At 39.8% G+C, this 16,490-nt stretch overlaps 1 protein-coding gene across 2 annotated transcripts; it reads left to right on the plus strand.

Moving 5' to 3' along the window:
* The first annotated feature begins 255 nt into the window (after nt 1-255).
* Nucleotides 256-14,079, plus strand: LOC100558245 (solute carrier family 22 member 6-A). Of its 2 annotated transcripts, XM_062964835.1 has the most exons (10): nt 256-795; nt 2,680-2,783; nt 7,375-7,529; nt 8,047-8,215; nt 8,315-8,438; nt 9,512-9,627; nt 10,291-10,505; nt 10,736-10,844; nt 11,718-11,921; nt 13,669-14,079. In XM_062964835.1, exons 1-10 carry the CDS (start codon nt 391-393, stop codon nt 13,751-13,753), a joined length of 1,686 nt encoding a protein of 561 aa, XP_062820905.1. In that variant the 5' UTR covers nt 256-390; the 3' UTR covers nt 13,754-14,079. The 2 variants fall into 2 exon arrangements, with proteins under 2 accessions (XP_062820905.1, XP_062820906.1); XM_062964836.1 differs by lacking the exon at nt 2,680-2,783 and having other exon boundaries at nt 480-795.
* The last annotated feature ends 2,411 nt before the right edge of the window (nt 14,080-16,490 follow it).

A 16,490-nucleotide genomic window follows, 5' to 3' on the forward strand; every position in this document is an offset into this window, starting at 1 on the left:
ATTTGGTGCCGAGAATAAACAAAGTTTATTACTATTCATTGGGAAGGAAGAGATGTCATTTCACTTAGACTGAAAATGTTCCCAAACTGGTCCAATTTGTGGCGCAAGGCAAGGTTCAATGGTTCTGCTTTCCTGCCCCTTTCCCCACATCCTCTGAGCATCTTTTGATGACATTCCAACCACCACCGCCCCCCAGAAGGCATGGCTCTTTAGGTAACAATTAAACTTGTTTAGAAGCATTATATAAAGTTGTCGTGCCAAACGGGAAGGGCCTCAAACCAAGGGCAGCAGAAGTAGTGAGTGAAGTGAAGGAGACCAAGACTTTGGGTGAGAAGAGGACATCAGGAGCAAAGCCTAGGAAGGGCAACGTGATTGTCCAAGTTGTTCACCATGACATTTGCGGATATTCTGGATAACTTAGGGGGCATGGGCCGCTTCCAGAGGCTCATGGTGGCCTTCCTCGCCCTCCCCTTGACCATGTTGGCCAGCCATAACCTTCTCCAGAACTTCACGGCAGGGATCCCTGTGCATCACTGCCAGGTCCGCATCATGGCCAACTACACACGCCATGCCAACAACGTCACCAAGGAAATGGGTGCCGAAGGACTTCTGCGAATCTCCATCCCGATGGGCAAGGACCAGAAAGCGGAGAAGTGTCGTCGGTTCGTCACGACTCAATGGCGGCTTCTCGACCCCAACGCAACGCTACCCAACGACACCATGGTGGACACCGAGCCATGCGCCGATGGGTGGACCTATGACCGGAGCATGTTTCCCAGCACCATTGTCAGTGAGGTGAGCTGAGGATTTATTTTATTTATTTAGTTACAGTATTTATATTCCGCCCTTCTTTCTCACCCCGAAGGGAACTTAGGGCGGATCACATTATATACATATAGGGCAATGATGGGCAACCTTTTGCGCTTGGTGTGACAAAATTCACTAAAAAACCTAGCATGATTTGGGTGGTGTGTCAGTTCAAGAAAAAAAACCATAATTTCGCAATGTGTATAGTTTAAATAACAAAAATATATAATTGTAATATATAACTGTATTTAATAAACTATTTATTACCATTATTTCCACGCACAACAATCAATGGTACCTCTTGCAGTTTCCACGCTGATTTCTCTCTATTCTAGTTTCAATGTAGTCATGAATAATGAATAATATAATAATAATATAATAGTAATAAAATGATAATATATAAATGTAATGTGCATAATTCCCATGGAGTAAACAACAAAACCACTGGACCAAATCACACCACATTTCACCACAAAAGACATAGTCATCCAATCAATCTGCATGTGGCAGCAAAAATGGCTAGGTGTGCCAGTGCTGACACACGTGTCATAGGTTGGCCATCACTGATATAGGGCAAACATTCAATGCCCATATAAACATAGAACCGAGACAGAGACAGACACAGAGGCAATTTAACCTTCTCCTGAGGGGATGTTCGATTCTGGCCACAGGGGGGAGCAGCTGCTTCATCATCCACTGTGACGGCACTTCCTCATTCCAACATCGTAAATGAGTTACATTTGCCTCCCCACTTTATAAGTGGTACCTTATTTCCTACTTGATAGATGCAACTATCTTTCGGGTTAGCAGGAGCTATTTGTTATTTTTTAATTGATGGGTGCTCACCTCGAGCTGGCCTCGAACTCATGACCTCATGGTCAGAGTGATTTATTGCAGCAGGCTGCTCACCAGCCTGCGCCACAGCCCGGATTCTAACCTGCAAGCTATAAGATGTTACCCAAGCAGCTAGAGCAGTGGCTCCCAACTTTTTTTTTTTTAACCAGGGACCACTTGACCACTTTAACCAGGGATCACTCTCCAACATCAGTACCAAAAGGGCTACGAATCAGTTTTTGGTCAGTTTTAGATTCAATTTGGTTATTTGGGATGCTGGTTCAGAAAACTGCATTGGATAGACCACATCAGCTCTAGTTTCTGATACAGAACCTATGCCATCCTGTAGTTGCCATCTGCTCGCTCATAAAAACCATTCTTAATAACAACAACAACAACAACAACAACAACAACAACAGGGGTTATTTGGGGTGCTGATTCAGGAAATTGCACTGGATAGACCACATCAGCTCTAGTTTCGGATACAGATTAATTAATTATTTTAATGTATTTTATAATTCTCTTTCAACGTTGACTTGAATTGTACACTGTTTTTAATGCATCAAATAGTTTGGACTGTCATTGGACAACTCTATTATTGTGGACTTTGTTTTGAGTTCACAGAGCATCAAACTGAGGGATTCGTATGCTTAAGCATGCCAACTGCACAACCTGGCAAATCAATTTAATAATAGGTGCGCCTATGCTGTAGAATGAATGCCGTTCGACACCAGGTTAACTGCCATGGCTCAATGTTGTACTTTTTTACAAAGTAGACTTGCAATCAACAAATCCCACAAGACCATAGCATTAATCCAGTTAGAGTAGTGTCAATCTGCAATTATTCTTTAGTAAAGAATGGATGCACACGATAAGGTTTTTCTGAAATTTGCCAGGCTGCATACAATCATAGAATTCTAGAGTTGGAAGGAACCATCCAGACCAACCTAATGAAAGGCAGGAAGGCATAATTAGAGCCCTCCCGACAGATGGCCATTTAGCTCCTGTACATCCTTTGACCTTCCTATTTCTCGGCAGTGGGATTTAGTGTGTGATGCCCGGACCCTGCGGCAAATGGCTCAGTCCCTCTACATGGCCGGAGTGCTGATCGGATCCTTGATCATTGGTTTCCTCTCAGACAGGTGAGATAATAATAATAATAGTAATAATAATAGTAATAATAATAATAGTAATAATACTAAATATCTGCTTGGAGTCTTTCGGGAGAGATAAACCAGGGTATAAATAATAATAATAATAATAATAATAATAATAATAATAATAATAATAATAGATACATAGCTGCTTGGAGTCTCCTTCGGGATAGATAAAGCAGGCTTTTCCTTAATCCTTCCTTATTAATAAATAATAATAAAACTTTATACCGCCAATTTCTGGGCCTGAATATATTGCACAAGATTTCCCTAGCCTAAAATGATACATTTTAATATTTATTTGTTTATTTATTTATTTTTCAAACTTATATGCCGCCACTCCCCTAGGGCTCGGAGCGGCTTACAAGCTCGGAGCGGCTTATACTTTGCTTAATAATGTGTTATTATGTTGTTATGTAATGTTTGTGTTGTTTTTATGATTGGAAACCGCCCTGAGTCCCATCCGGGAGATAGGGCGGTATATAAATAAAGTTTTATTATATTATTATTATTATTATTATTATTATTATTATTATTATTATTATTTATATACCGCCCTATCTCCCGGATGGGACTCAGGGTGGTTTCCAATCATAAAAACAACACAAATATTACATAACAACATAATAACACATTATTAAACAAAGTAAAATAATACAATTATAGCAATAAATAACATATGACCCAATCAAGGGGATGGGAACCATAAACCCAATATATTAAAATGTATCATTTTCGGCTAGATAAATCTTGGGCAATACATTCAATATAAATGGCTTCAATGGGGCGCATGTGGCCCCTGGGCCTTAGTTTGGGGAGGTTTTAAATTATTTTAAATTATTTTATTGATTATTTGACACACACAATCCAATGTACAATAAGAAAATATACACTCGAAAACAATGGGACGTGTCCAGATCCATACTCAAATGGCAACCTGAACCGAATAAATAAGTACAGTAGAGTCTCACTTATCCAAGCCTCTGGATAATCCAAGCCATTTTTGTAGTCAATGTTTTCAATATATCGTGATATTTTGGTGCTAAATTCGTAAATACAGTAATTACTACATAACATTACTGCGTATTGAACTACTTTTTCTGTCAAATATGTTATATAACATGATGTTTTGGTGCTTAATTTGTCAAATCATCACCTAATTTGATGTTTAATAGGCTTCTCCTTAATCTCTCCTTATTATCCAACATATTCGCTTATCCACTGTTCTGCCGACCCATTTATGTTGGATAAGCGAGACTCTACTGTATATTAAAGTGTATCATTTTAGGCTAAATAAATCTTGTGCAATACATTCAATATAAATGGCTTCAATGGGCTGCATGTGGCCCCTGGGCCTTAGTTTGGGGAAGTTTTAAATTATTTTAAATTATTTTATTGATTATTTGACACACACAATCCAATGTACAATAAGAAAATATACATTCAAAAACAATGAGACGTGTCCAGATCCGTACTCAAATGGCAACCTGAACCGAATAAATAAGTACAGTAGAGTCTCACTTATCCAAGCCTCTGGATTATCCAAGCCATTTTTGTAGTCAATGTTTTCAATATATTGTGATATTTTGGTGCTAAATTCGTAAATACAGTACAGTAGAATCTCACTTATCCAACATAAATGGGCCGGCAGAACGTTGGATAAGCAAATATGTTGGATAATACGGAGAGATTAAGGAAAAGCTTATTAAACATCAAATTAGGTTATGATTTTACAAATTAAGCACCAAAACATCATGTTATACAACAAATTTGACAGAAAAAGTAGTTCAATAGGCAGTAATGCTATGTAGTAATTACTGTATTTATGAATTTAGCACCAAAATATCACAATGTATTGAAAACATTGACTACAAAATTGCGCTGGATAATCTAGAACGTTGGATAAGCGAATGTTGGATAAGTGAGACTCTACTGTAAGTATAACATACTCTACCATCCCAAAACTCCAAAACATTTTCCAAAGCAAAACCACCAGCCACTTTTCCACATCATATGCAGAAATCTTAATGTAATTTTTAAAAATTTAAAAAGGACTTTTCTTTCAAACAGACTTACCTCAGACTGACGTTCACCTCACACTGACTGAGGAGTTCCCTCACTGAGGCAAAAGACTACGACCACACAGGCTTCGGCCTAGTCAGTCTCCTCAAAGCGAGGCTGGCTTTGGCCTACTACTTCCAACAGGCTTCGGCCTACACTTTTGTCATCAAAATACCCAGTTAATATGTAATATTTCTTATAATTAAAATAGTTTTTTAAACAATAAAAGCCACCTTAGACAACTGGGGGGAAGTATGAGAGCGAAGGAAGGATGGGGCTTTTTTGTTTATATTATTTATATTGTTGATATTGTTCTTGTTGTGTGTGTCTACAACTGACACATCTACTTCCTTTTTTAAAAATAGTTTTTATTGAATTTAAATTTTTTTCCCCTTCCAGTTAAGGGCATAATAACAATATTCTAACTTTTTCTTTATTCATCCAATCCTTTACCGGTGTCCAATAATAATAGGGTGAAATAATAAATGTAATAATACCGATAATAATAGAGAAGAATATTAACTAATATTAAACTAATAAATGCAATAATAATAAGATCAGAGTGAAATAATAAATGTTATAATAATAATAATAATAATAATAATAATACAGGAAAATAATACAGGAAAATAATACAAGTAATAATAGAGTAAAATAATAAATGCAATAATAATAAGATCAGAGTGAAATAATAAATGTAATAATAATAATAATAAATACAGGAAAATAATACAAGTAATAATAAATAGAGTAGAATAATAAATGCAATAATAATAATAAGATCAGAGTGAAATAATAAATGTAATAATAATAATAATAATAATAATAATAATAATAATAATAAATACAGGAAAATAATACAAGTAATAATAGAGTAAAATAATAAATGCAATAATAATAAGATCAGAGTGAAATAATAAATGTAATAATAATAATAATAATAAATACAGGAAAATAATACAAGTAATAATAAATAGAGTAAAATAATAAATGCAATAATAATAATAATATCAGAGTGAAATTATAAATGTATTATTAATAATAATAAAAATAGAGTAAAATAAATGTCATAGTAGCAACAATAATAGAGAAAAATAATAAATGTAACAATACCAATAATAATATGGAAAAATAATAAATGTACCATATATTCTCGAGTATAAGCTGACCCAAATATAAGCCAACCAGGACCCTCACCCGAGGCTTATACTCGAGTATATACAGTAAATGTGCTTATGTATCCTTTTAATAATAATAGAGTAAAATAATACATGTAATAATAATAATAATAAATACAGGGAAAATAATACATGTAATAGTAAATAGAGTAAAATAATAAATGCAATAAGAATAATAATAAGATCAGAGTGAAATAATAAATGTATTATTAATAATAATAAACATAGAGTAAAATAAATGTCATAGTAGCAACAATAACAGAGAAAAATAATAAATGCAATAATAATAATAATAATAAGATCAGAGTGAAATAACATGTATTATTAATAATAATAAACATAGAGTAAAATAAATGTAATAGTAGCAACAATAATAGAGAAAAATAATAAATGCAATAATAATAATAATAAGATCAGAGTGAAATAATAGAGTAAAATAATAAAAAACTAGGCTTGTACTCGTGTATATACAGTAATAATGATTAACTGAGTAAAAGAATAAATGTAACAATACCAATAATAATAGAGAAAAATAATAAATGTAATAATAATAGAGTAAAATAATAAATGTAATAATAATAGAGGAAAATAATAAATGTAATAATAATAATAGAGTAAAATAATAAATGCAATTATAATAGAGTAAAATAATAAGTGTAATAATAATAGAGGAAAATAATAAATGTAATAATGCAATAATAATAGAGCAAAATAATAAATGTAATAATAATAATAGAGTAAAATAATAAATGCAATAATAATAGAGTAAAATAATAAATGCAATAATAATAGAGTAAAATAATAAATGTAATAATAATAGAGGAACATAATAAATGTAATAATGCAATAATATTAGCGAAAAATAATAAATGTAATAATAATAGAGGAAAATAATAAATGTAATAATAGAGTAAAATAATAAATGTAAAAATAACAGAGTAAAATAATAAATGTAATAATACAAATAATAATGGAGTAAAATAATAAATGTAATAATAATAGAGGAAAATAATAAATGTAATAATAATAGAGGAAAATAATAAATGTAATAATAATAGAAAAAATAATAAATGTAATAATACCAATAATAATAGAGAAAAATAATAAATGTACCATATGTTCTCGAGTATAAGCTGACCCAAATATAAGCCAACCAGGACCCTCACCCGAGTACAAGCCGAGGGGGGATTTTTCAGTCTTAAAAAAAGGGCTGAAAAACTAGGCTTATACTCGAGTATATACAGTAATATTTTTGACATACGCAAAGAAGGGAACCTTGGGGCGAATAGGGACACCTTTGTGTTGCGCATTAAACATGTATGATCCCGTCTGCCGTGTAGGTTCGGGAGGAAGTCGCTCATCGTGTGGTGCTACCTGCAGATGGGGGTCGCGGGGGCCGGCACGGCTTTCGCCCCGAACTTCACCGCATACTGCGCCCTTCGCTTCCTGTGCGGAATGGCCATGTCGGGAATCTCGCTCAACTCCGTCTCGCTCTGTGAGTCAACATACCGTTTTCCTTGCTTCGGCAAAAGGATCCAGAACTCGGACTTCCTTTATATACATCAGCGATTCCCAAATTGGGTGCTACCGCCCCCTGGTGGGCGCAGCAGCGATCCAGGGGGGCGGTGATGGCCACAGGTGCATTTGGGGGCGGGGCCAGGGGAGGGGAGGGGCCTCGTCCCAAGTGCTGGAGACAGGGCTGAGCACCTAAGGCGCCTGTTAGGACACAGGGGGCGGAGCTAGGGAAGGAGGCGGGGCCTCCTTCCAAGAGCCTGAGACAGGGCTGAGCCTCTATATTTCTCCTGAGGAGCTTGTTGGGACACAGAGGGCGGAGCTAGGGAAGGGGGCGGGGCCTCCTTCCAAGAGCCCGAGACAGGGCTGAGCCTCTATACCTCCCCTTTCCAGGGGGCGCTGAGTCATATTTTTTCTGGAAAGTTTAGGAACCACTGATATACATATATATCAGTATATATCGAGTATATACAGTCCATGTTTTCTCTGTCTCATCCCAGGCATGGAATGGATCCCAACGAAATACCGTGCCATTGTCGGCACCATCAATGGCTACTGCTACACCACGGGGCAATTCATCCTGGCCGGCGTGGCCTACGTCATCCCCGACTGGCGGTGGCTGCAACTGGCCGTCTCCTTGCCGTTCTTCGTCTTTTTCCTCTACTCCTGGTAAGTCACCGCCTGGCAGAGCTTTCAAAGTGACGTTGGCATCATGGAGTCGGAAGAGACGAGTGGCCGTGTCTCTCTTTCCTTGCCTTTGGACTCCAGGCTGTTTGTGGAGTCCGCACGGTGGCTGGCCATTTCCGGGAAAGAGGAGCGGGCAGTGAAAGGCCTAAAGACCGCCGCCTGGGTCAACGGGAGGAAGCAGGAAGGAGACAAACTCAGCCTGGAGGTAGGAGGCTGTTAGGACACACAGGGGGCGGAGCTAGAGGAGTGGGCGTGGCTTCTTCCCTAGAGCCTGAGATAGGGCTGAGCATCTATATCTCTCCTGAGGTGCTTGTTGGGACACAGAGGGCGGAGCTATACGAGTGGGTGTGGCTTCTTCCCCAGAGCCTGAGACGGGGCTGAGCATCTATACCTCTCCTGAGGCTCTTGTTGGGACACAGAGGGCGGAGCTAGAGTAGTGGGCGTGGCTTCTTCCCAAGAGACTGAGATAGGGCTGAGCATCTATACTTCTTCTGTTGGGACACATAGGGCGGAGCTATACGAGTGGGCGTGGCTTCTTCCCAAGAGCCCGAGACAGGACTGAGCATCTATACCTCTCCTGAGGCGCTTTTTGGGACACAGAGGGTGGAGCTAGAGGAGTGGGTGTGGCTTCTTCCCTAGAGCCTGAGATAGGGCTGAGCATCTATATCTCTCCTGAGGCGCTTGTTGGGACACAGAGGGCGGAGCTATCCGAGTGGGTGTGGCTTCTTCCCAAGAGCCCGAGACAGGGCTGAGCATCTATACCTCTCCTGAGGCGCTTGTTGGGACACAGAGGGCGGAGCTAGAGGAGTGGGTGTGGCTTCTTCCCCAGAGCCCGAGACAGGGCTGAGCATCTATGCCTCTCCTGAGGCGCTTTTTGGGACACAGAGGGCGGAGCTAGAGGAGTGGGCGTGGCTTCTTCCCTAGAGCCTGAGATAGGGCTGAGCCTCTATATGCCTCTTGAGAGGCCTTTTAGGACTGAAGGGCGGGGCTAGGGGCGGGGCTAGGGGTGGGGCCTCTTCCCAAGAGTCTCTGTAGACCTCCCCTGAGGCACTCGTTAGAACACAGGGGCGGGGTATAGAGGCCCCGCCCCCTCCTCTAGCCCCGCCCCCTGTGTCCAGGACAGGGATAGAAGCTCAGCCCTGACTCAGAGCTCGTAACTCCGTCCAGATCAGTCCTGGCTGCCCCTTTGTGCCTAGAAAGGCATTTGACAGTGACTTCCTCTGAGGCCGATGCAACACCACCTCAGCTTGGACCCAGTTTTGCTTTGTTCTCTCCCAGGTCCTGAAGTCCAGCATGCAGAAGGAGATGTCCTCCAACAAGTCCAGTCACACTATGGCTGACCTGGTGCGGACACCCGCTGTCCGCAAAATCTCCTGCGGGGTGTCCTTTCTCTGGTAAGTCATCCCCATGGTTGTTAGAACACGGGGGCTGGGTATAGAGGCCCCGCCCCCTCCTCTAGCCATGCCCTCTGTGTCCTGGCAGGTACCACAGGACAGGGATAGATGCTCAGCCCTGCCTCAGAGCTTTAGTCCTAAAAGGCCTCTCAGGAGAAATATAGAGGCTCAGCCCTGTCTCAGGCTCTTGGAAGGAGGCCCCGCCCCCTTCCCTAGCCCCGCCCTTTAGTCCTAAAAGGCCTCTCAGGAGAAATATAGAGGCTCAGCCCTGTCTCAGGCTCTTGGAAGGAGGCCCCGCCCCCTTCCCTAGCCCCGCCCTTTAGTCCTAAAAGGCCTCTCAGAAGAGATATAGGGGCTCAGCCCTGTCTCAGGCTCTTGGAAGGAGGCCCCGCCCCCTTCCCTAGCCCCGCCCTTTAGTCCTAAAAGGCCTCTCAGGAGAAATATAGAGGCTCAGCCCTGTCTCAGGCTCTTGGAAGGAGGCCCCGCCCCCTTCCCTAGCCCCGCCCTTTAGTCCTAAAAGGCCTCTCAGGAGAAATATAGAGGCTCAGCCCTTTCTCAGGCTCTTGGAAGGAGGCCCCGCCCCCTTCCCTAGCTCCGCAAGGCAGGGCTTGATGGCGGGGGCCCCCATTCCAACCCATTCCAACCCACCCTCTCCCACTCCAGGTTTGCGACCAGCTTCTCTTACTACGGCCTGGCCATGGACCTGCAGAACTTTGGCTTCGACATCTACCTGACCCAGCTGGCGTTTGGGGCTGTCGACATCCCAGCCAAGTTCATTTCGGTGATGACCATCACTTTTGTGGGCCGGCGGTTCTCCCAGTCCGCTTCTCTGATCCTGGCCGGGTTGTGCATCTTGGCCAACATTTTCGTGCCGCAAGGTGAGGAGGGTCCCATTGGGGGGTGTAATGAAGTACGAATTTTTGGTTTACAGATGTTATGTTTAATTGTGTGTTTGTGTTTTAAAAGGGTAAGTATTACAGTTATTGCATCTCAGCACTCAGAGGCTGGTTGCCATGGAGAAGTGGGCGGAGTTTAAAAAAGGGACTCAGTCTGTGCTCTGATGAGGCACAGGGAAGATTGAAGAGTGGTTTCTTTTTTCCTTCCCCAGACCTGAGCAACCTACGCATGGCCTTTGCGGTGACCGGGAAAGGCTCCTTGGCCGCCTCCTTCAACTGCGCCTATATTTTCTCCGGTGAACTTTTCCCAACGGTGATCAGGTAAGTCAAGGAAGGTGGCCTCACCTTGTGCTCACTGGCAAAACAATACAGGCCGTGGGGGAGAGGTCAGCTATGGGGAGAAAAACTGAATTTATTGTCAACAACTGAAGCTACGGCTAATTGACTGCATTGACATCCTGAGGAGTCCTATAGAACTGCTCCAAGATTACAGAGACTTTGATTTGTTTTGACTCCAAGCCAGGTTTGAGCCAAATTATTTATTTATTTATTTATTTACATCATTTATATTCCACCCTTCTTTCTCACCCCAAAGGGGACTCAGGGCGGATCACATTACACATATTAGGCAAACATTCAATGCCTTTTTAACACAGGACAAACAAACATAGCTCCGAGCGGGCCTCGAACTTATGACCTCCTGGTCAGTGACTCATTGCTCTCCTGTCTGCGCCATAGACCCGGGCCAATTTGATTTGTACACTGATATATTTAGTTTTTACAGCATATTACATGCCATTTTGGAGAGACTGAATGTACACATACTGTGTCGCTAACAAACTTTAGTTGGAGTCTTGTTGATGTATGTCTGATATATGTTTTATACTGAAAACTGCTCTGTGTAGCATTTAAATCTGGATGATTGCAGTCTATAAATCTTTGTAAGTTACGACTGTCTCCCACTACAGCTGACAGAATTTGGTCATCAGTTGTATTATTATTTGCATTATTGTTAACATTATTATGTATATGATGCTCTAATATACATATTGTGTTCTATGCTTTGAACCTTTATCGTGGTGCATATTTTTCAGATATTGTTTAGAATAGACAGCTGTGTTTAGTGATGATTAGCTATGGGGAGAAGCCCGAGACCTCTCAGGGAAGGTCTGACTCGGCCGTGTCTCCTTCCAGGCAGTCGGGGATGGGCCTGGGGGGCACGATGGCCCGCGTGGGCAGCATGATTGCCCCTCTGGTCAAGATGACCGGGGAATTTTACCCGCCGTTGCCCCTCATCATCTACGGAGCCGCGCCGATCATTTCGGGCACCGTCACCTGCTTCCTTCCGGAGACTCGGAACGTCCCTTTGCCGGAGACCATCGAACAAGTGGAGAGACAGTGAGTGACAATACAGTCCTCTTTCTAGAGCAGGGGTCCCCAAACCAGGGCCCGGGGGCCGGATGCAGCCCTCCAAGGTCATCAACCTGGCCCCCGCCCTCAGTTTTATAATATAATATTTTATATCAGTTTTAATAATATAATATATTGTATATACATATAATATTGATAATAATATTATAATGTTATACAATATAATACTAATAGTAATACCATATACTAATATTAATTATATGTTATATATTACATATTATATAATAGTATAGTGGTATAATTCAATATAGTAATACAGTAGAGTCTCACTTATCCAACACTCGCTTATCCAACGTTCTGGATTATCCAACGCATTTTTGTAGACAATGTTTTCAATACATCGTGATATTTTGGTGCTAAATTTGTAAATACAGTAATTACTACATAGCATTACGGAGTACTGAACTACTTTTTCTGTCCAATTTGTTGTATAACATGATGTTTTGGTGCTTCATTTGTAAAATCATAACCTAATTTGAAGTTTAATAGGCTTTTCCTTAATCTCTCCTTATTATCCAACATATTCGCTTATCCAACATTCTGCCGGCCCGTTTATGTTGGATAAGTGAGACTCTACTGTATATATATATATATATATAGCTAGCTAATATTGTGTTATGCTAATAATATAATATATTGTATGTACATACAGCTGCTTTGAGTCCCCTTCGGAATGGGATATAAATGTAGTAAATAAATGCAGCAAATAAATAATTAATTTTAGACTTGGGCTCAGCCAAAGTCTGAAATGACTTGAAGGCACACAACAACAACAACAATCCTAATTAACTTGACTATCTCATTGGCCAGTAGCAAGCCCACACTTTCCATTGAAATCCTGATAGGTTTATGTTGGTTAAAATTGTTATCATTTTAAAATATTGTATTGTTTTTGTTGTTGTTGTTGTTGTTGTTGCACTACAAATAAGACATTTGCAGTATGCATAGGAATTTGTTTTGTTTTTTTCAAATGATAATCCGGCCCCTCAACAGTCTGAAGGGTTGTGGACCGGCCCTCGGCTTCAAAAGTTTGAGGACCCCTGCACTATAGCATTATTATTATTATTATTATTATTATTATTATTATTATTATTATTATTATTAAGATGGCCCTTGTGGTCTTGTCCAATTCTATGATATTATTATTATTATTAGGATGGCCCTTGTGGTTTCTTCCAACTCTGATTATGTTGTTGTTGTTGTTGTTGGGATGGCTGTTGTGGTCTTATCCAGCTCTATGATATTATTATAATTATTATTAAGCTGGCCCTTGTGGTCTTGTCCAATTCTATGATATAATAATAATAATAATAATAATAATAATAATAATAATAATAATAATAACAACTTTATTCTTATACTCCGCCCCATCTCCCTAAAGGGACTCGGGGCGGCTTACATGGGGCCATGCCCAACAACAACAATAAAACAACAACAGCAAAACAATAAAACAAATATCTCAACAATAAAACATCAGCATCAATAAAACAGTCATAAAAGTCAATATATAATATAAAATATTAAAAACAGAAGTCGAATGCGCGGATCTGGGCCAAAGTGCAGAATATTTCAGAATCGGGGAGAGGTAGTTTCGCAGCTAAGATAGTCAATAAAGTGCTTAAATAATTCTGAGAAGGCATCCTTTGATTTCAACATACTGGCCAATGGGGATTCCTTCCATAATGACGATTGCTCTTGAATGATTCTTTTCCAGGTCGAGGCCCAGTCGAGAGGACGAGCAGCAGATGAAGGTGCTCCTTGACCCCCCAAAGCCGGACCCCAGCCCAAAAAACAGCTGAAACACAGGCGGAAACACAGCTTTTGGGGTCCCTTCGAACTCGGCCCATTCACTGAACTCCCTTCAGGCTTAATCAGCTCCTTCTCCAAAGTCACAAACAGGATGTCACTCCAAAAGAAGACCACTGATTGTGCTGCTTCGCCGGAAACTTGCCAATACTAATTTATTTCAATTAGCAGAGGAAATCTTAGAGGGAGGCCAAGGAATTGCTGAAGTTGGCAAAAAGTTATATGCACATTTGTTATTATTCTATGGCCATGCTGTTTACAACCCATTGTATGTTTTTGTTGTACTTTGCCAATAAAGTTTAACGTTCTATGGAATCTATATATATAAAAGGGTAGTGACGTTTCGGCCTAGGACAAAACAACAAAACTACACATCCCAGAAACACTAAACTTGGCAGCACAACCCCTCATCCATGCCTCTACGTTCATACAACAAAAAGAAAAGAAAAATAAAGTCCTAATTAGAGGGAGAGGAATAATTGTTTTTATCCAATTGCTGCCAGTTAGAAGGCTAATCTCTGCCCACTTGGTCTCCTAGAAACCCACTCAGGGGACAGGCAGAGTTAGGCCTCACTTAGGCCTCTTTCACACTGCCTATAAAATACAGATTATCAGATTTGAACTGGATTATCTGGACTCCACACTGCCATATAATCCACTTCAGTGTGCATTTTATACAGCTGTGAAGAAAGGGCCTCATATAATCCAGTTCTAAGCACATAATATAAGATTATAAATATAATATGTAATAATTACTGTGATATAATAATACAGAACAATATAATCTCTAAAATCAGGATAGTAAATAAAGAGCAACACTCTAAAAGCATAAGCCACAGCAACGCGTGGCCGGGCAAAGCTAGTCTATATATATAAAAGGATAATGGTGTCGCGCCACCGGGCAAAACAACAAAACTAAAGGCCCTCCAACGTAGAAAATTGACAACACAACCCCTCATCCACGTCTCTACGTTCTTATGCTCAACAAAGGATTCTCTCCCCCCTCTCAAACAGGGAAACACCCACTCTTTGAAGGTCCAAACCCATTCGGTACTCATCACTCTTTCATCTCAAAACACAAAATAAAGAGCAACACTCTGAAAACAAAGGAATTCCATCCAGGAAACAATCAGGCCCACCTAACACCTCCCAACAAAGGACCCCCCCCCCCCCCCCCTAAGACATGGAACCACCTAAAAAAAGCCGGGCACAGCTAGTATCTTAATAAATGCATTAGACTACGAGGCACTTGGTGGTTTCTGTTTCAACAGACATGAAGGCTGCCATATTATTTTAATGAATTGGTTCGTTTTGAAGATGCCACTGGTCCCTTTGCGGTGGAGAATTAATCATGCAACTAACAGAGATACAGTAGAGTCTCATTTATCCAAGCTTTCAACTTCATACGGTAAATGTTTTCTCCTATACTTTGTTCATTTTTAATTCCAAAACGTAACCTACTTTCTGGATAGCCTTCGTATAAGTGAGGGCAGGTTTGGGCACCAAAAATATGGATTTCCCCCATTATATTAATGCATTTATAATTATATTGTTATTATTATTATTATTATTATTATTATTATTATTATTATTATTTCCCCCAATCTAACCATGTATTTATTATATTTAATACCAGCAATCTATATCGCTACAAAATAATATATACAGTAGAGTCTCACTTATCCAACACTCGCTTATCCAACGTTCTGGATTATCCAACACATTTTTGTAGTCAATGTTTTCAATATATTGTGATATTTTGGTGCTAAATTCGTAAATACAGTAATTACAGTAGAGTCTCACTTATCCAAGCCTCGCTTATCCAACGTTCTGGATTATCCAACACATTTTTGTAGTCAATGTTTTCAATATATCGTGATATTTTGGTGCTAAATTCGTAAATACAGTAATTACAGTAGAGGCTCACTTATCCAAGCCTCGCTTATCCAACGTTCTGGATTATCCAAGGCATTTTTGTAGTCAATGTTTTCAATATATCGTGATATTTTGGTGCTAAATTCATAAATACAGCAATTACAACATAACATTACTGTGAATTGAACTACTTTTTCTGTCAAATTTGTTGTCTAACATGATGTTTTGGTGCTTGATTTGTAAAATCATAACCTAATTTGATGTGTAATAGGCTTTTCCTTAATCCCTCCGTATTATCCAACATTTTCGCTTATCCAATGTTCTGCCGGCCCGTTTATTTTGGATAAATGAGACTCTACTGTATATAAACTGCACTTGTCTAGTTTCCACCAACCTCACAACCTGCCATAGATGTGGGTGAAACATCAGGAGAGAATGCTTCGGGAACACGGCAATTCAGGCCAGAAAACTCAGCAACACAGTGATTCCAGCCATGAAAGCCTTTGACAAGATGGAAAAAAAACCATTGAGAATTAATTCAGGACAATTGGGGGGAAAGAAACCTCTTTCTAAACATCGCAAAAAATCATCCCCACCACCAACTTTGTTGAAACACTTACAGTAGAGTCTCGCTTATCCAACATTCTGGATTATCCAAGCCATTTTTGTAGTCAATGTTTTCAATACATAGTGATACTTTGGTGCTAAATTCGTAAATACAGTAATTACAACATAACATTACTGTGTATTGAACTACTTTTTCTATCAAATTTGTTGTCTAACATGATGTTTTGGTGCTTGATTTGTAAAATCATAACCTAATTTGATGTGTAATAGGCTTTTCCTTAATGCCTC

Source organism: Anolis carolinensis, unplaced genomic scaffold (genome assembly GCF_035594765.1).
Source record: "Anolis carolinensis isolate JA03-04 unplaced genomic scaffold, rAnoCar3.1.pri scaffold_14, whole genome shotgun sequence".
NCBI classification, from domain to species: domain Eukaryota; kingdom Metazoa; phylum Chordata; class Lepidosauria; order Squamata; family Dactyloidae; genus Anolis; species Anolis carolinensis.

Bases quoted from the DNA above. Each gene is read 5' to 3' on its own strand.
- LOC100558245 (XM_062964835.1), top strand. From the start codon at position 391: ATGACATTTGCGGATATTCTGGATAACTTAGGGGGCATGGGCCGCTTC. The intron at 9,628-10,290 runs GTAAGTCATCCC...CTCCCACTCCAG, and splicing joins TGCGGGGTGTCCTTTCTCTG to GTTTGCGACCAGCTTCTCTT. The intron at 11,922-13,668 runs GTGAGTGACAAT...ATTCTTTTCCAG, and splicing joins ATCGAACAAGTGGAGAGACA to GTCGAGGCCCAGTCGAGAGG.